The sequence below is a fragment of the Nicotiana sylvestris genome, chromosome 8 (assembly GCF_000393655.2).
Source record: "Nicotiana sylvestris chromosome 8, ASM39365v2, whole genome shotgun sequence".
Lineage (NCBI taxonomy): Eukaryota > Viridiplantae > Streptophyta > Magnoliopsida > Solanales > Solanaceae > Nicotiana > Nicotiana sylvestris.
In genome coordinates this window covers 216,666,246-216,686,029 of record NC_091064.1, presented here as the reverse complement: position 1 = coordinate 216,686,029, position 19,784 = coordinate 216,666,246, and the positions used below count along the sequence as shown (strand labels likewise).

The following is a 19,784-nucleotide window of genomic DNA, read 5'->3' as shown; positions in this document are numbered from 1 at the left end:
ACAAGACCTAGAAACTATTTTGCCCAAAATAAGACCTTCACTAGTTCACTTTTCTTTAGAATATGGGATGAACGAGGATATAGAAGAGAAAGTTAAAATGAATAATAACAGCAACAATTATTTTCATCGTAATACCAACAAATTTTTGAAAAGTAGAAGAAGATTAAATCAAAATTGAGGACTTACCTGAAATTAGAGAAGAAGAACGGATATACTAAGAGAGTAGTACTTCAGAAAGATAGGGAGAGTTCAAGAATTTGTGTCAGATATATTGTGAAGGAAATAAAGCGGTTTTATACTTAAATAATTAATGGCAGAGCAAATGTCATTTATGCCGTTGGTCGACCAAACAAGCCTTTTCTATATAAACTAGATAACGTTGCCCATGCTCCGCATGGGCCCAACAATTTGTAGTCTAAAGTTGTTTGTTGATTGTAACAAATATTAAGCATATTTTTGCTCTGTGGTTTCTCTCCTGAATTTAGACATGAGAATTCGCAAGAAACTGAAGAAGATAAAGTAATTTTCTGAATCGGGGTAAAATGAATACATTAGCTACCGGCATGAAAGACAGTGTTTCAAGCTCGTAAAATGTTCAAAGTAGTACCAAAAAAGCAAGAATACATTGAATAGCATGAGCCTAACAGTGAATAAATATTGCTTAGTAGCCTACATAGGGTCAAATTCCAAATCAATAAGAGAAATACCTTTAAACTATCGACGGTGGAAAAGTAACAGAACTGTTGGTATCATTACTCATTCCAACAGACTCTATGTAGAAGAACAAAAAATCTCAGGCTCACAAGCAATGTTGTCGTTTGTCTTCAGCATAACGTGCTTTACGGTATTGCAGAGACGAGTAATTCCAGGAATTTTCATTTTTAGGACAGATTAAGGTGGTGCTTCAAAACCTAGCAGCGACAAAGAAAAAACCGAATGAGATGGAACATATTCCTAATTTCAATTCTAAATCAAATAGTGAAAGAGGACAAAGTGAATAATTTGCTTCTTAATAATCTTATAAAACAGGATCCAATTAGCAGCTTGCTATTAATATACACAATTGGCTACATTACTCACTTACTTCTTGCTATTCGAGTCAGGCAAATTATCTATGAAAGTAATGGCACTACTAGTCAAAGATAACTAAAATTTATTGTACTTCAGTCAGCTTTCTAAATCATTCATTTTACAGTGGTACGCTACTCTGAGGTGAAAGTGTCTATACCTTTCTTGACAAGCTTTTTCCTGTGACAATGGCTGTGTAGGCTTATCACCTGAAAGAGCAATATTTGGAATGTGGATGAGCTTATTTGCCTCAACTTACTGTTTGAGTTGCTGATTATGCTTAGGCAAAGAACCATTGAGTGATATAGAACAAAGTTTCAAATTCATGCGCAAGCGAAGGTACTACAAATACATGGAATCTGTAACTTCCACTCCTAATAATCAAAACCAAGAGAGTTACTGGTACAGAATTTAATTCACCTGATCAGTTGTCTTTATTCGCATTAATTTACAGCAGTGGTCTCTGTTGTCTCGCTCGAGCCCTCTTTGTTTGTATTCCATGCTCTAATTGCTCTCTTTTGAAATGTTGTGATTCCTTTACACCAGCAACAATAAAAATCTGTACAATTGTAACAGATTCAAAAGTTTTTTCTTACTAAATGCCAAAAAGTGTAGCAAACTAAGCTGAAAAAGATATTGCTAACATAACCAATTGACAGTGAATACATTTGAATCAGAAAATAAAAACACAATTGTTACTGCTAATAGACAGTAAACCCTTTTCCTTTGTCCGGGCTTAGGATCAGCTGTGTTAAACAATAACTTATCACCAGCTAAATACGAGCTACTAAATAGATTTGATTAAGTGTTCATTCGTTTTAAGTTTTTTTTGGTGTATGTACATATTACTCAAGCTAAAAATAGTAACTGTGATTGCACTTGTTATTAAAATATTGGATTTATCTCTGTTTACTCCATTATGACTTAAAACAACTTTGAAACTTACCAAGTTTGAGGCAGTCCACCCCATATGAATCTCCTCTCAACAGTATACTAACTCAAATGTGCCTTCAAATTTTGGTACAGTGAGGTGAGTCCATCACTCTGGCAACCATTTGGCAAGGCCAAAATCACAAATCTGAAAGACAAAAAGGAAATATTCAAGGCTCAAGCAGCTGAGACCCTTTACACAAGATTCATTAGGATTCATATGATACTAAGGTCAGTAAGTGAGAAACTTAAAATACTATCTCCAGTAAGTAGAGGTTACTTTATACCAATAACAACTATGACAATCATAATAATACCTGAGATTCAAAGTCCTTAGTAAGCAATATATTTGCAGCCTTAATATCTCTGTGGATAGTTATTCTTTGATCTCCCTCATGAAGATATCGCAGCCCCTCAGCTGTCCCTACGCCAATTTTATATCTGATTTTAAAAAGTAAAATCACTACCCACAAAAGTTGCAGAGCAACAATTTTTTTTCTTATTATGGAGTTTCTATATCATATATAACTATAAAATAATCATAAATATGAGACGGACCTATTCCCTTCATTATTAAGAAAAATAAACAACAAATACACAAGTTATGAAACATAATCACTGTGTAAAGTCTTAAAAATCTATGGTTTTTTCTAGAAATTGTATCCATCGTAGCAATGCAAAAACAAGATAACGAATATTATATCTGAACAAATTGTCCAACCATTTTCCGGTAGTAAAACTGATGACATCATTGAAATATGCCAAGATATCTATACAAAATAAAGAAATGTAACAATGTTTAAGGTAGAAAATGAAATTACTATATTGCAACTTGGTTAGGGTCACAATACCTTTTAGTACCAAGATGTGGAAGCATTTTACTTTGTAGGATCACTTTGACATACCTGCAATACAGATTACGTGTGTTACTAAGCAGTAAGGGAATATAAAAGCATCAAAATATAAGATGAATAAGTTTTTAACTTAATTCTCATTTCGTTTTTTAGATGAACAATAGATTCTCTTTTGCCAACATATTGAATTGTGGCATATAAAATTTTATAAGAGGAAATAATTTTGATAGAGCAGCATATATATTTTAATAATAAATGAATAAATTTAAATACATAGTAACATTACCAATTCACTGTGAGTATGTGCAACTGGAAAAATAAAAATACAACTGTTATACCAATAGACAATAGACCCTCCTCCTTTGTCTGGGCTTGGGACCGACTGTGTCACAATATTATTTGAACACAGAAGGAGTTAAAAACATGAATTTTTTTCGTTATGTAAAAATCAGCCAGGACAGCTTCACAGAGTTGAACAAAAATCAGATAAATATGTAATAAGCTTTTGTACATATAGATTTGGAAAGACGAATATTTCCACCGATTGTGTCACAATATTATTTGAACACGGAAGGAGTTAAAAACATGAATTTTTTTCGTTATGTAAAAATCAGCCAGGACAGCTTCACAGAGTTGAACAAAAATCAGATAAATATGTAATAAGCTTTTGTACATATAGATTTGGAAAGACGAATATTTCCACTGATTGTTGCTCGGGAAATTTCACAATGTAAACATTTGAGAAAAGTAAAAATTTAGCAAGGATTTGCAAATACATAAGCCAACTCTTATTTAGTGCATGTATGGTCACACAAGGAATATGAACAACAAAGCTGCGAAGTTATAGAAGGACTTTTTGAATGATTTCATCGTATACTATGTTATATGTAGATTGGTCATAATCGTTATCTATGGTAGGTGGATTAATATTTTTATACGATTTGAACCTTTTGCTCTTGATAAAGCAACATATAGCTGACCATGAGAAAACACTGGCTCGCGTAAATAAATACCAATATAATCTAATGTTTGTCCTTGCGCTTTATTTATTGTCATTGCAAAACACAGGCGTATTGGAAATTGTGTTCTTTTAAATGGGATAGGTAACTTCTCATTATCTGAAGATAACAACAGTATTCTACGAATAAATACATGTGTATCTTTAAAATCACCGCTTGCAATTTTAGCACTTATAACACACGGCTCTTAAAATCACAGCATACTAGTCGTGTACCATTGCATAAACCTTCACAAGGATTTAAGTTTCGCAGCAACATAACAGGACAATTTTAATTTTTCTTCAAGATTAATTTGTAAGGAGGCAAACCGGTAGGGTTTAATGAATGTAGAAAACCCTCAAACTGGCTCTGATCATTGGATTCAACAGTTTCATCCATGCAACAAATGTCTTGGAGTCATTAGGAAATTGAGCTATAAGTCTATTATTTATCAAGAGATTTATCTAAGGTGAGTTGCTACAAAGATCCTTAAATCATAGGTTCAAGTCTCTCTTCGTGATGAGTTGCAAAAGGATCCTCCTGGTCTATTCTTGTTCTTTATTTACCCCATATTCTACTCCACAATCAGTGGGTGCATGAGTGTTCCGCACGACATATAAATTACCAAGTGGATCTCATCTTCTCCTGATTTCTTGCACATGAAGCTCCATGTATGGTCGACAGGTTTTATTTTTCCTTTAACATGGGAAGTTGTCGTGAAGACGCGTATGCAAATCAGGATATATTATGTTAAATAAAAAATCCAGTGATTCTTTTTCAGTAATATAAGGAACAATGAAAGACCTCGGAATTTTTATTTTACCATCCATGTTTGTCTTTTCTTTTCCATTTCCAATTCGCATCAAATATTCACAGAAAGATGGATCAGTTTTCGCACGCATATTCTCTGATAATCGTAGTTTTTCAAGCTCATTCCATATTTCGGAGTTCAATATGCTTTCTCGAATGAAGTCTTTTTTTTTTCCACTTCGAACCACAGGAAGAGATTGTCTAAAATCTCCATCAAACACAACAACTTTTCCACCAAAAAGTATATTTGTATCCATTATATCTTTCAGAAAAGAGTCTAATGCTTCAATCACGTTTTTTTTCACCATCGATACTTCATCCCACACAATTAAATTTGCATCGCGAATCAAAGACGCTAGTGAACTTTGCTTACTGATATTGCAAGAGAACTTTTCATCGATATTAATCGGAAATTTAAAACGTGAATGAACTGTTCATCCTCCCGGAAGGATCGAAGCTGCAACACCGGAGGTTGCTGTTGCTAATGCTACAAATCCTTTAGATCTCACAATTGCTAATAAGGCACAATATAAGAATGTCTTACCACTTCCTCCAGGACCATCAATAAAAAATACTCCTGATTTGTTGGCAAATACTCTCTGAAGGATAACGTTGTATGCCATTTTCTGTTCTTTATTTAATTTTCTATGCATCAGTAAATCTTCGTTACTCACAATGATGCTTCTTTCGAAATATACTTCCTTCGCTTCATTTGCCATTTTCGAAGATGTGATAGTTTCGGAAACAAGGTTGAACTCATTAATATCATGGCCCATAGAATATAGTATATCATTGATGTGATTTAGGACAACAAGGTGGATATCTTTTGTCGTTACATTGGCTAGGTTCTTAAAGTCTTCGGACATTGAAGCTTCAAATTGTTCCCACAGTTCCCTTAGATTGTCGGGGCTGCAATGTACTAATATTGTAGCAAATAAACATCTTAAACTATAAGGCATTTGATAACATACAGCCTCTGACATACATTCAACCAAGCTGTTGTCGCAGTGCAACTATCCTCTTTTTTCCGCAGATTCTCTAAATGTGTCGCAGCATATCTCTTTTACTCTCAGAAGATCTTCAAATGATTTTGGAGCTCTCACATTCATTAGTAATAATCTAAGGTAATATCTTTCTCCTTCTGTTGGATGACATGTTACAACACGGCCGATAATATGACCTCGTTGTCGTCGAGTCCACATTTTATAGGTAGATGACCATAAGAAGTATTGCGGAAAATCTTTATACAACAACTTAAGTTCTTTAGCATCTTTGTTTGTTTCATTCATCAAAAAAAATTCTGACAGCATTGTTTTCTTAATCATAGGGTTTTTCAGGATATTGTCTATTGTGTCAATTTTTTTAAAAGAGACAAACTGTAGTCCATCAAGATGTAGCTGGAGGTGATAAACACTTGGAGTCATTTCATTGATAGCAAATGCAAATAAACGCCACATAGCTTCCGGAGGTGACACCCATCTAGCAGATTGATACTCTTTTATCTCATCTATTTGTATATTTGTGTTATCTTCGTGTAAGCCAAATGAAATCATATCATGCCCTTTACAAATATATTTTGTATATATATTTCAACACTTTAATATCAGAGCAAACCTCTACATTTATATGACAATTATACTTGCACAACAGATAAAGATTATAAGGAACAACTCATGAGTTATCAAGAAATTATTTTCTAACTTTTACAGATTTACCAGTGTTTCATCTTCTATAAATCGGATATGAGTTCTTTCCTTTTGTTGTCTCACCAACGAAGCTCTTGGGGTACTTAAATTTACACTCATTTCTTTTCGTACATGAATTAGTAGGATTTAAATGGCCACAAGGCCCATGCATCATGTGTTTAATAACAAGCTTATGTAAGTAAGAGTTTGTATCAGGATCGGGCAGCTCAGCACAGACAAATTTGTCATAAGCCTCAGGCGTTAATAACTTGTAGTCATCAGTAAGTATAATAAGAAAATGAGCATGTGGAAGACCGCGTTTTTGAAATTCTATAGTGTACATATAAGCTGCAACTTTTCCAAATATGTTTCTTTTTAATATCTCTGTCTTGATCTCTTCTACCTTTGCTTTGAACACTCGGCTAATTAAATCAGGCCTATTTTGAGTTTCATTTGTTGGGAGCAAATGTTGCTTAATTTCGGGCCAAGAGGGATTACATGTCATGGTCAGAAATATATCAGGTTTTCCAAAATGTTGCACTAACGCAATAGCATCCATGTAACGCTGGCGCATATCTCTCGGACCACCCGTAAAACTTGTCGGAAGAAAGTTTTGTTTTACTGTCTTAGAAGCTTCTCTTTCGCCAAGTCTTAGGATATCCAAAAGTCCTTGTAGTACATCAATCCGAAATAAATCTTGGTTAAATGAGGCAAAATCTAACCTCTGAGTTTCTATTTTTATGAATTCATCAACTGAGTATTGTTGAAATAATCTGCCAGAATGTAAAACGTCATTTTCTTCATTGTCTCTCATTTGGAGTTTGTAACAGTAGTATTCACGACAAGAAATATTATTCCTTTTCCGTTTCCCCTTTTCCAAAACATCAGCTTCCATATCAAGTAGTCCATCAATTGAAGACATGTTAGAAACGCTCGGAAGCTGCTCAGTCTCATAGTAAGCTCGCTTTCTCAATTTATTGTTAGGTTACACGATTTTTGGAATACCGCAATGCCATCCGTTTTGACCATAAGGAATAAAAGCGGATATTGCAAAGGATCATAGCAGCCATAGTAGTAATTTACTAACTGGCTTTTGTTACTGTGAGTATAAATGCGGATATGGGGTGCGGAGCTATTATTGTTTGTTTCTTGTTCTAACCATAATGCTGCTACCTCTGACACAGCTGGCAAGTTATATATTCGTTGATCTAAGCCAAAGCCGCATCTCAATGCAATATAAAAATTTGATAATTCTGGGATATGTATCAGATATTTCAAGAAGATACAATAAGGATTTATCTTCAGTATATCCATTAGCTTCTCAACAACCGACTATCGAAGTATATCAGAGGAAGCCATTCGATTAAATATTTCTGTGTTCTCATCATAAAAATACAACTGTAAATTTCTTGGTTGACGATTTGTTGGAATCAAATCATTTATGAAGTGATACATTTGACCTTGTACTTTAAATGTATAAATTCCTTGGTTTCTTTTTGCTAGTGCTTTGTCGTAGTTCACTCCAAGTGAAGTAAATGCAAACATATTGTTGTATAGTCTAAGGTAGGTACGGAAGTGTTCCGATTCTTCGGTATTGCCTAAATATAGATTCAAGAGTTCATTAGGCATTTCATGTGACATCAATTTAACTGAACCATTGCTACAACAAAATAAATATATCCTATTAGTGTTGAGAAGAGAGCAGTAATAAATGTTGTGATAAGATTAAAGCGAGACAAACCTTTATTTGTGACGACAGATGTCTCAGTATGGTGTTGGTCATAGGATGCACCAGAGGTCGAGCCTAATATACAAACAATTCTTATTAATATACTAAAAGAGAGTACAATCAAACTGAAACAACATATTTTCATTCACTTACCATGTTCAAAAACGGAGAAGTGATCGGTAATATTTTTTCCTATGTCACAACCAGCTACTGGGCCGGCAATGGAAGATATACCGGCTAACATCCGAATCCAAATATGTTTAGCAAGAGAAAATTGTATTTAAGTATAATCACGAAACATAACACATATATACATGCATATATTTATGTCTACAAAGAGTGTGTAAATGGGTCTTTTTCTGGATTAAATCATTTTTTGCTTTTAATCTGTCGGGATAAGACATAGTGGCTCAACAATTGTTAGAGTTTTGGTGTCGATAATTCAAACCCAGCAGCTTGTTTGGCATATTTAAGTAGCACGCTTTGACCCTTTTTTAGTTCAAGCTTTTTTGATCGTCGTTGCGCTAAAAGCAACTCTCTTTTATCACCTGGCAACTGTTTGTACAGATCACGTCTCCTATCGTTAATTTTAGAAACTGTTTCTACCGAGTATTGCTTCCTTTTCTACGGGCAGCAAGATGATGCCAAAGGTTTTTTATCGGTCGACATCTGCAGTTCGAGCAATCTATAAAAGTTTAACAGAGATTTATAGTTCAATTGGAAGTATAGACACACTACAAATGTCCAAATAGTTCTATCACTACAATATTTATACATCACTAAAAATATGACAGTTTACACCATAAATGAATCGAGAAAAAAGATAACAGATAGATGGAACAAACCACAAAATCCTTGACCTATTAACAATTATGTCAACGCTTTATGTTCATAAAGTTCCATAATTCACAGAATGTGACATATAAGAAATGAAGTAGCAAAAGTAATAGCTTTAACTTATTCTAGGCAGAACTTTTACTGTAATTGAAGCCTGGAAACTTGAGTTTTCCTTGTACGCATTCAAAAGTCAGGAGATGAAAAATATTGGAACAAAAAGGAAAGAAAACTCTTTGAAATAGTGAAAAAATGGTGAACGTAATCAATTTTTAACAGAAACTCATTGATCTATTCATGGCTTGGCTAAAGCTTTACTTTAACGAAGCTGCATAATTCAAAAATAAAGTGACATACAACAAACAAGGTACAAAGTCAATATATAAATTACAACAACATGAAGAAAGCGCAAAAGGAAGTCAACGTAGAGCCCAGTAAATTTATTATACTCCATTTTTATTAATTTAATAACAAAATGGATAATCGAGACCTACAAGTAGATACAAAGTTAGACAGTATATTTAGATACTAAGACCACGTATCAGCGGGTACAATTAGCAAAACAAAACGTTCCAAATTGCTAGAAGGCAAATTAGAGTACAAAGTAAGACCCTTATTTAGAATTAGTAACGACAAATTTTAAATAAAAGGAAAAATAAAACCTGTCGACCATACATGGAGCTTCATGTGCAAGAAATCAGGAGAAGATGGGATCCACTTGGTAATTTATATGTCGTGCGGAACACTCATGCACCCACTGATTGTGGAGTAGAATATGGGGTAAATAAAGAACAAGAATGGACCAGGAGGATCCTTTTGCAACGCATCACGAAGAGTTACTTAAACCTATGATTTAAGGATCTTTGTAGCAACTCACCTTAGATAAATCTCTCGGCACCTTATGAAAAGTTAGTTAATATATGAAGTGTCACTCTATCACGATTTCATGTAATCCTACCAGTTTACATTGAGCATGTTCTTTTATCTGAGATATTTCTTTAGGCTTTAACAAAAGAACTCTATTCAAGCATTACTTCACCAGAGGAGAAACTAAGAAGAAAATATTGTGAAATTGTGTTGTTTACCCTAATAATAATTAAAATAATATAGTAACAACATAAACAGAATACCTAGAGGGAATCGTATGTCCTAAGCACAGAAGAATAGAGTGTCGCAAATCCTTGAATTTCGGCTCTTAAAAATGCCAATGAAGGTGTGATTTTCCTTCCGAACGACATTGACCTATTCTTAAATACGTAATAGATGTAGAGAAAAGAACTTCAAGAGCAGATAAGGGGTTTTTTCCCCAAAGTGGTCACCTTAACTTCTGCACATGCAAAATGTTTCCCAATGAAATAAGTAATTTAACAAATGTATAACCATGAAAAGTAGTAACTATTAATAGTCAAGGATGAATAGTATGAAAAATACCTAATATAAGAGTTAGCTTAAGAATTTTATATCCTGAAGCTAGAAGAATCCTCCATGAGTAATTATTATGGAACCACAAAGAGCTGTTTAAGTATCGTTTTAAACATTTAAACCTTAAGATGAACAGAAGATGATCTAAAGTAAAATATAGAAATGTGTGCTATACTGATTTAATAGCAAGGCTACCCTAAACACATGGAGTCCTAACTGGCAGTGACAATGGGCTAGTTTAACTAAGAGGACGAAAATAGAGATATATAAGAAAATCAGAGGAAGACCAATGGATAATCTGAGAAACTTGAAACAAGACTGAATGCAACAGAAACAACAGTAGAAAGAACTCACAATGTAACCTGACATGAAAGAGAACCTATCTAACTAAAACAACTCTCTAGCAAGTGAGTTAACAAAATGATACAGTATACATGAATAAACGATAAACCAGATTAAATGCAACACCTAAATAAAGAAAAATCATTTAGTACCTTAAAACAGCCAAAACGAACTAAATGCAGAATCTAGAAGAGCATAAAAGCAATTGCAAATTGGGGAAAGATGAAATAACAATTTGTTTGTCAAGTATTGAATGTATTGGCCTTCATTTTTTATGACTCGAAACTAATATTTAAAACCTTCACATAACCTTAACCTGCAAGGCTGCAACTATAAGTACCGAACATTAAACTGATAACATCAATCTCGGAACAGCTAAAATCAACCAATCTATTATCAAAGAATGCGAGTGGGAATGAGAAAAACAAATTTAGGGCTTTTTCAATTGGAATTACCACTCTTAACCACAGAACTGAAGAGGCTCACTCCAATGTTATGAAGTCTACTCTGTCATGCTCCCATCACGTGTATACGCATCTCAAATTAGAAATAAGCTCTGGGTGAGTACGTTCTCTAAGTAGAAGATTAGTTGAATTTCAAGCTTAGCAATGGGAACAAGCCAAAGAAATTAGGTTTAAGCTCCAATTTTACAGCTCAAAATTAGGTTAAGCATATAGATTTGCCAAGTAAAAAATTAGGTAAAGCATAAAAAAACAAGAATACACAGCAACACCCATAAATTGCAGCAATTTTAAACCTTTTTCCGAATAAATAACTGGTACAATAAAATATAAAACAAAGACAAAGAACAATAGGAAGTGCAAACTAACCAGTTCAGCTGTAGAAACCAAGCCAGTCACAGAATTTGTTAATCTACCAATTTTCTTATTTGAACCACGTTTTTAATCACTATAAAATAGAAAGAAATCGATCATTGAAGCAGAGAAAAAAAGAGGATGAACAGAAGGAGGGATTAAGCGCTGGCAGAGGGAGGTCTTATATCGCACCACCCGTCAAAGTTACCCTACACGTGTTAACTGTTAGCAAAATTAACGAAAAGACTAAAATAGCCCTTTGGAAGCAGGCATGACGACCCTGACCTGCTTCCAAGCGGCTTCTATATATGAAGAATAATTTTGGAGGAATAAAGGCCACTGGGGCCAACATGAATGTTTTTAAGCAGTGGAGAATGTAATGCCCCATAACTCTTTCAATACTTTGCTAAGTATTTTAATGCTTACAAAGCTAACATGTTGTTTAAAGTTGTTGGGGATTGGTAAATACATCTGTTGGAGGAGTTAGAATGATACACTAGTATTGTAATATCGAGCTATACTTTCAGAGCGTCTAATAGAAAATGAACTAGTACAATATTTAAGTCAAAACGGAGGAGAAAGACAGTAGGTAATTGTTGTTTAGCTTAGTTTATTTGCATCAAATCTAGCTCTCAAACTTCAAAAGAAAGCAAGAACAGAACTGTTGATAAGAGAACCTTACAAGATGAGAATTAAAACAGTATTAACTCTTTACTGATTGCATAGCAGATGCTAATTAGAGATGACAAGTCCTTTTTTTTTTTTGGAAATGGTGCCGATGACAAGTCCATTGCCGGGTGCTTTTAGCGCCCGTATATAGTTGTAGGTGAAAAGGCAGAAAGATGACTTCTTCCATACGATAAATACTGGTATACAACAATGCCAGTTGAGTTCTATTTGTTCTTGCTAATAAGATGGAAACGTACAAAAATATTCTTTCACAGTAATGGATCACATAACAGTAATGGAGCAAAATGTGCTGCTCCACCTGATAAATTCTTAAAAGCTTCCCTTCTCTTTCGAACCATAAAATCCCAACACCACCATTTCCCTACAACTAAGCTATATGTTTTTCATCTTCAGTATTTAAGTCATGGTAATGCACAATCCCAAGGATCCAAAGAAGCACCAGACTCCAGTCCCAAAAGTTGCGATACAATTGGCAATCTTTGTTTCTTCTTTGTTTTAATTTCTTTAAATAACAGCATAGTATTTCATACTCAGTCGAGTCTACTGAACCCAGTGTCTTATGCCAAGTTGCTATTTGAATAAAAGGCATGATATGAAAATATGCTCCATTCAAGGTAACTAACACATAATATATGCATAAATTTCTCTCCCAACTGGGAAAGCTCAGGCAAAAAATCTGCATATAAAGTGGTTTGATCAGCCTGAAACTTGAAAATAGCAGCAATACCAGGAGACCTTTAGTATATACTCCACATTGATGCACACAAGATGGATAAAGTGCAAACTAACGTAGTAATAGAAATTGGACTAGATGATTTGAATTGTAAAGATAGATCTTAATCCTGCACAAGTACTACGTGATAATCAAAGACTCATCACAAAATATTGCACAACCAACAAATGTAAAAAGTGTGTAGGTCGCAAACAAACAAATTATGTGCCTCATATAATCAACTACAAATTATGTGCCTCACATAATCAACTACACCGGGGGATTTTTACTGGGTGTGTTGTTGTTGTTGTTGTTATAATCAACTACACCAGCAGAATTGCTAATGATCGATATACACCCATCCTTGGAAGGAACTTCAGCCATTATTATCAACAGGAGAAAAGAATGAATAAATGTCAAAAAAGGAAGAAAACAAAAACGTAGAAGGCATGACCCTTTAGTAAGACCACGTCGGTGAAATCAACTTCAGCCACTGAAAAATACAAGGTTAATCCCCAGAGTTCCACACTTATCCATATGAATTAGCTAGCTAAACACTACTCATACATTGCAGCATTGTATTCTAGCAATAAGGCATAAGTTGCCACACATTTGACATGGAAATAAATCATACGTCGGCAAGACATATTTTTCAGAATCAGTTTTCTTCTACAATAAATGCAGCTAATAAAAATAAATTGTTCCGAAAAATGGAGGGATACAGAACTCATTAAGTTGCTAAGAAGCTTTTAAAACTATCAGAACTCATAGATAATACGTAGTCAGGAATAGTTAAATTGAGGGAAATATAGCCAGCCAGCGAAAGAAGCACTAACGTGTGTCCGGACTCCAAAAACTTTTCAAAAAAAGAATCAGCAGGTCTTTGTCCTTTTTATTATTTTTTCTTATAACGTTACCAATCAATTTGACTCTTAGCTGGTGAAGTAACCAAATTAAAAAGAACAAAAGGGGAATTGAAATCTGTAAACAATCAAGTAGAACAACAAATTCTAGTCTGAAGGCAACTTTCCAAAAGCCGAAGAATGCAGCAATACAGCCCCTTAAGCTTGGTAAAGTTTTTCATTTAAACACCTTATAAGGGTTGGTTAAGTCAACTTCAGCCACTGAAAAATACAAGGCTAATCCCCAGAGTTCCACACCTATCCGTATGAATTAGCTAGCTAAACACTTCTCATACATTGTAGCATTGTTCTCTAGTAAAAAGGCACAGGTTGCCACGCATTTTACATGAAAACAAATCATACGTCGGCAAGACATCATTTTCAGAGTTGGTTTTCTTCTACAATAAATGCAGCTAACAAAACAAATTGTTCCGAAATAATGAAGGGATACAGAAGTCATTGATTTGCTAAGAAGCTTTTAAAAATATCAAACCTCATAGATAATATGTAGTCCGGATTAGTTTAAATTGAGGGAAATCAACGTTATCAAAGGCGAAAAGCGCAAAAAAGCTCTAAGGTGGGCTTTAATGAAAAAAGGCGCAAATGGAGAAAAAATATAAATATGTATGTGTAGCCCAAGATAATATCAATAAGCATGAATACCAAATATAAGGACAAAGAAATTGAAAAAAATTTACGACAAAGTAAAATATCAATTGCTTAGTGTCGCCTCTTCAAGATTACACTCATTGGCAAGGAAAAGTATGTCTTGGAACCTTGATAACAACACTGAAGCGCTCAACATGTTTTGAGCCTCGCATTAGGGCTTAAGCACGCCTTTGATAACACTGAGGGAAATATAGCGGAAGAAGCACTAACACGTGTCCGGGCTTCAAAAAATTTTAAAAAAAGAAAAAAGAATCAGCAGGTCTTTGTCCTTTTTATTATTTTTCTTATAAAATTACCAATCAACTTGACCCTTAGCCGGTGAAGTAACCAAATTGAAATTAACAAAAGGGGAATTAAAATCTGTAAACAATCAAGTAGAACCACAAATACTAGTCTGAAGGAAACTTTCTCAAAAGCCCAAGAATGCAGCAATATCTAACTTCTTCACCATCCCCATGCTCCCCCCACCCCAACCCCCCATCCCAAAAAAAAACTAGTAATTATTTCTGTATATTACATTTTTCCAAAATTAAATGGTCAAGTACATTGACAGCCCCTGAGCTTGGTAAAAATTTCCATTTAAACACCTTATAAGGGTCTAACCTATCGAACACCCGATATTATAGTTGAAAATTTACCTATTAATAATGCACTGACATGGCACAATATCTGTATTACACACCCTTTGAGAGCGTGAGCTGAGTTTATTTTAAGCTGACATAAGTCCAAAACCACATGCCAATAGAAAGAAAAAAAAAAAGACAAATTTTTCGTTTTGTTTTTCCTTTCTCCTCCTTTTCTTCATCTTTAGAGCATGACACTTAACTCCATCAAATACCAAGCTTCTTCCCAAGGCCATCAGCACAAACAGACACATACACTCAAGCACAATATTCTACACTTACCTCATGGTGCTCACCACCAGATTGTAGCTGAGAAGACCAGCATGAAGTCAAGAATCACAAGCATAGCAGCACTAACACCCCATCAGACAGACCCAACAAATCTCTCCCTCTACATAACCAGCACCCTGATGCACCTTAAATCATCCTTGAAAATCATACCTCGAAACACTATATATGTATATATAAAGAGAGAGAGAGAGAGAGGGGGGTTATATATTCGGGCATACATCCCTAAAGAAGTTGAAAGGATATCTTATGCTTCTTAAAACAAGAGATGAAACTCCACTCTCAGCCTCGTTACAATGATGTCTCTTTCACCATTATCACTACTTCTTACTTGTGAAGGGTCCAATTGTGTTCTTGATCTTTGCCTTCAAGGATAGAAATGGCAGTATTCGTGTATGAAGACGGACTGCAAATAGAATCAAATGCGGTTTGAACTTCTGAGGAATTTAAGTCAGGAAAAGATAACAGGGCTCAGGAATCTTGCTTGTGATGGAGGTTGAATTGTATAGAGAACTATAAATTAGAAGTGTCACCATGGACTTGAATGGTGACATCCAGAAGAAGGCAACAAAGTCAACAGTGAACATTATGAATCCACCCTCCGGTCATTTGTAACTCAAAGGGGCACTAGATCTTCCTTTATTTTCATCACTCTCTTTGCGTGCAAGTGCCAGCATCAATACACCCCTGTTCAAGGCTTCAAGCGCTAGAACTCCACCCAAGTATGTACCCTAGTAGATAGGTTTGGGTGTAAAACACGAGCGTGCGAGAGAGAGAGAAGAAAGAAGCGAAGAAGGACCAAAAGTCAAAATAGTCGGCCATGTGTCCTGTTTTCGTTTGACATTTTGCCACATCAGCACGTTTAACCATCATGTGTCGTGTTCTTTAAAATTATTGTTAATGGAGTGTTTAATAGGTATATTTTCAGCTAAAATCGGGTGTTCAATAGGTAATACCCTTAGATAAGGTATCTAAATTAAAAACTTTGACAAGTATAAGGGGTCGTTGATGTGCTTGGTCAAAATTAAATAAAGTAACAAGAGCAAAAGTGGCATATAACAAATCTTTCTATAGCATACATAAATACGTGCAAGAACCTTCAGATAACAAAATTAATGCAACTCAAATTATCACTTCCTGCAGTACTTCAGCAGAATTTGTGGATCACTTTGGTTCATTGAGACCGTAATCATAGTTCCCCAGAGATAAGACTTCTTTAGATATATCATCCCCAGAGGTATAGCTGTTGCTGTTGTTCTTAAGTTTTTTGATAACTGTTGTTGTTCTAAAGTTATCATAAACATGAAAGGCTTCACATTGTAAAACTACTAACAAAAGATAATTGTAATTGTATTTCATTAAGTTGAGCTGAAATTAGAAAAAAATTACCATGTCGTTGCAGAATAAATGGATAAACATTTGATTGCTAGCAGGACAATAATTTGCACAATTCTGGCGCTCAAAATATTGAGTTTACCATTCCTGAATTTTGGTTAGCATGTCCAAACCTAAGTCTAAGTATGTCACAAAGAAATTTGGATAAGATTGAAGCAACCAAATTACAACAGTAGATAAGACAATTGAAGCTCTGTATTGATCTAATTCTTGGGAGGGAAAGAAAAACTTAGTTTTAAATACTTCAATAACTACTTTATTCAGATGCTCATGACAAAAGAAAGAATCCAGTACTTCTCAGGGTGTCATGCTATTAGTTACTATGAGGTATAAATTTCAATAAAATCCACAAGGACGAAAAGTTTACAGGACCAGACCTCTCTAGACGCCGGCCGTTCAATTCATCTACTACCAACTTCAGAGTTCAGAGGGCATCTTCGCCACGATTGACAACGCGTGTAATCCATTCTGCAACTCATCTTGCAGCAAATCATAAATCATCCTATGCCTCTTAACCAAACTCTTCCCTTCAAATTCCTTAGAAACCACTCTTAAATTAAAATGTGTCTCTCCGTCACTGCCTCTAACCCCAGCATGCCCTGCGTGCTGATAAGATATATCTTCAACTTCCAATTCGACAGGCCTAAGTTCCTTCTCCAGCCTCTCTTTAATTCTCATCCCTCTACTCCTCAAAACACCATCATCACCACCACCACCACTCACATTATTCCCACTAACATCAGTACTCTCTCTAGACTCAACATTTCCATTAACATTAACACTGCCCAACGAAGAAGCCTCAATCGAGGCATTTAAGGATTCGCTATGGCCTAAATCAGCAGCCTTTTCAGCTTCAACGTACAACTGCAGTGCCTTTTTCTGCATCAGCTTCAACATATTCAAAAACCCATTATTCCTAGAAGGAGTTAAGCTTTGTTGCAGCCCTAAAAGGACAGCAAAATCAGGTGAAACTTTTATAATCTCTTCAACGGGCCGACCAGATAGACCCAGAACCAACAAAGCAGCAAGCCCTTTAGTGAGTACCGAATCAGAATCAGCCTCAAAGATCACATTTTTCTCCGAATCAAAATAAGCCCTAACCCAAACCTGTGAAACACAACCCTGAACTTTATTTTCAGTGGTCTTGTATTTTGCGTCAAGTGAGTTTAAATTTTTACCGTAAAATAAGAGTTGCTCGTATTTAGCCTTTGGTTGTTCGACTGCTTGAAAGAGTTTGACGATTTCTTGGAGTTTCGGTGGGAGCTCTTCAATGGGTTGGAGAGGTGATGAGGGTTGTGAAGAAGCACTTGTGGGAGTAGCAAAAATTGATTTTGTGGAGATTTTTTCAATAGTAATGGATCTAAAGAAGGTTAATTTATTGGGTGTAGAATGTAAAGAAGAAGAAGAGGGTTTTAGGGCTTTATTAAGGGATGGAGAATTAGGGTGATGGAGGAGAGGGTGCGGGATTTTGGTGGAAATCGACATCAGATAAGGTGAAAGAGAAAATGGTAGGTTTGATGTTGAACTTAGTTGTTGTTGGTGGTGGCGGTGGTGGTGGAGGGAAGAACGGAGGATTCGAGAGAAAAGAGAGCCAAGAGATGGAAAACGTGCCTCACTTAGCATACCACCGCCAACCTTGTTACAGCCTACTGCTACTCCTACAAGACAAGAGAGCAGAGAACTGTCTGTTTGTTTGTAGCCAGCTAATTGCATTTTCAGCCTCGCTGGAAGGGTAAATTTTTCAGATTAGGTTCGCTTTTGTGGGTTATTCAAAATACTGTAAGTTATAATAATTATTAATTTAAAATATTTAAAAGATATATGAAATCAAGGAAAAACTTATTTTGCCCTCAAAATCTGAACAATGCCACACAAACCGAGACAAAGAGAGTAATGCTTATAATTAAGGCTTAATAGCAAATATACCTACTTAAAACGATTTCTATTTTTCATCCTTCAATTTCATGAGTTTTTGATGTATTATTTTAAATGAGCATGAATAGAGAGTGATTTTGATCAAAGGAAAAGGTCAAAGTTGTCTTATACTATCTTGAGTTTCTCAATTTTTCCCTCATTACACATTTTTGTTTATTCATATCTTTTGCCTTTAACAAATTGTCTCGTGCCTTTCCTTGTCGTTCAAGGAGTACTAATAAATTGGTGAGTTCCATGTAGCCAAATTCTTCAAGAAAAAAATATTGAAATTTACTCCTTTACTTTTAAATTTATTTTAAGATTGTGCATAAATTAGATTTTCATTAGTGATCAAGGAAAAAAGGAGATCTTTTTATAGTGACATAGGTAATATGAGACCAAAAGTCTAAAGAGGGATAAAGTTGCTCAATTTTGAATTCTAGATGGACAAATATGGCCCCTTATTTTTGGTTAGAAAAGCGGCTAAAATAAGAAAATGAAAAGAAAAAAATTAAAGTAAACGGATAACACCTTCATTCCTATCTTCAAATTCTCTCTTCCCTCCACCCTTTCCCTGGCTGCTAATGCAATGTTGGTTGGAATAGGGGAAGTAATTACAGAAGCAAGAGTTTGAAACGAGCAAAATGAGTGAAGAACAAAGGGTTAGATTTTCGTGAGAACATTGTGGAAACTCTCATTTATATTTTATATGTTAAAAAAGAAGACACCAGCATAATTGTTGGACTAGAAAAGCGTTAAAGATAAAAATTTCAAACATAAAGCATATGACGGAATATCAAAGCCCCAAAAAGCTACAAGATATAGATAACTTTTTTCCAAAATCTAAATAGAAAACTCCCAGCTCTTTAGATTCGAGTATGCAAGGTGACATTACTTTTCTTCTATTTAACTCAATACAAGAAACCACTATCATCGAAAAAGTAGAAGATGGTTCTTTCTAAGTGACGTGCAAAACCATTTTCAATAATGGAAGCGAAGTACAAGCATCATCTTGAGGACGAAGTGCAGGTGAAAAAGAAATTGGCGAGGTTTTAAATAAAGTGAAAAAAGAAGCATGACAACGATAAAATTTTCTCAAAAAGA

At 34.9% G+C, this 19,784-nt stretch overlaps 4 protein-coding genes across 15 annotated transcripts; all 4 read right to left on the bottom strand.

The window, feature by feature from the left end:
* Positions 1 to 510: 510 nt before the first annotated feature.
* Positions 511 to 18,475, bottom strand: LOC104229432 (sufE-like protein 1, chloroplastic/mitochondrial). 12 transcript variants are annotated; one of them, XR_011401682.1, is made up of 11 exons: positions 17,144 to 18,475; positions 16,761 to 16,885; positions 11,503 to 11,581; positions 8,228 to 8,311; positions 8,087 to 8,149; positions 2,850 to 2,903; positions 2,316 to 2,439; positions 2,015 to 2,146; positions 1,489 to 1,627; positions 1,229 to 1,277; positions 511 to 911 (listed from the first exon to the last, which is right to left on the bottom strand). XR_011401682.1 is itself a non-coding variant. In XM_009782084.2 (2 exons), the coding sequence occupies exon 1, from the start codon at positions 18,387 to 18,389 to the stop codon at positions 17,184 to 17,186; it is 1,206 nt and encodes a 401-aa protein (XP_009780386.2). In that variant the 5' UTR covers positions 18,390 to 18,475; the 3' UTR covers positions 16,704 to 16,885; positions 17,144 to 17,183. The 12 variants fall into 12 exon arrangements, 1 of the variants encoding a protein (XP_009780386.2); XR_011401678.1 differs by having other exon boundaries at positions 2,316 to 2,422; XR_011401686.1 differs by having other exon boundaries at positions 1,489 to 1,603; positions 2,316 to 2,422.
* LOC138876353 (uncharacterized) lies at positions 1,517 to 4,968 on the bottom strand. The gene is made up of 4 exons (XM_070155265.1): positions 4,655 to 4,968; positions 2,850 to 2,903; positions 2,316 to 2,439; positions 1,517 to 1,627 (listed from the first exon to the last, which is right to left on the bottom strand). Exons 1-4 carry the CDS (start codon positions 4,966 to 4,968, stop codon positions 1,517 to 1,519), a joined length of 603 nt encoding a protein of 200 aa, XP_070011366.1.
* On the bottom strand, positions 5,674 to 6,213 carry LOC138876352 (uncharacterized). The gene has a single exon (XM_070155264.1). The coding sequence runs from the start codon at positions 6,211 to 6,213 to the stop codon at positions 5,674 to 5,676; it is 540 nt and encodes a 179-aa protein (XP_070011365.1).
* On the bottom strand, positions 6,383 to 7,267 carry LOC138876351 (uncharacterized). Its single transcript, XM_070155263.1, has one exon. It carries the CDS (start codon positions 7,265 to 7,267, stop codon positions 6,383 to 6,385), a length of 885 nt encoding a protein of 294 aa, XP_070011364.1.
* Positions 18,476 to 19,784: the final 1,309 nt, after the last annotated feature.

Bases quoted from the DNA above. Each gene is read 5' to 3' on its own strand.
- LOC138876353 (XM_070155265.1), bottom strand. From the start codon at position 4,968: ATGGTGAAAAAAAACGTGATTGAAGCATTAGACTCTTTTCTGAAAGAT. The intron at 2,440-2,849 runs GTATTGTGACCC...TTTTAAAATCAG, and splicing joins CCACATCTTGGTACTAAAAG to ATATAAAATTGGCGTAGGGA. The intron at 1,628-2,315 runs GTATTATTATGA...ACAATTGTACAG, and splicing joins CTAAGGACTTTGAATCTCAG to ATTTTTATTGTTGCTGGTGT.
- LOC138876352 (XM_070155264.1), bottom strand. From the start codon at position 6,213: ATGATTTCATTTGGCTTACACGAAGATAACACAAATATACAAATAGAT.
- LOC138876351 (XM_070155263.1), bottom strand. From the start codon at position 7,267: ATGTCTTCAATTGATGGACTACTTGATATGGAAGCTGATGTTTTGGAA.
- LOC104229432 (XM_009782084.2), bottom strand. From the start codon at position 18,389: ATGCTAAGTGAGGCACGTTTTCCATCTCTTGGCTCTCTTTTCTCTCGA.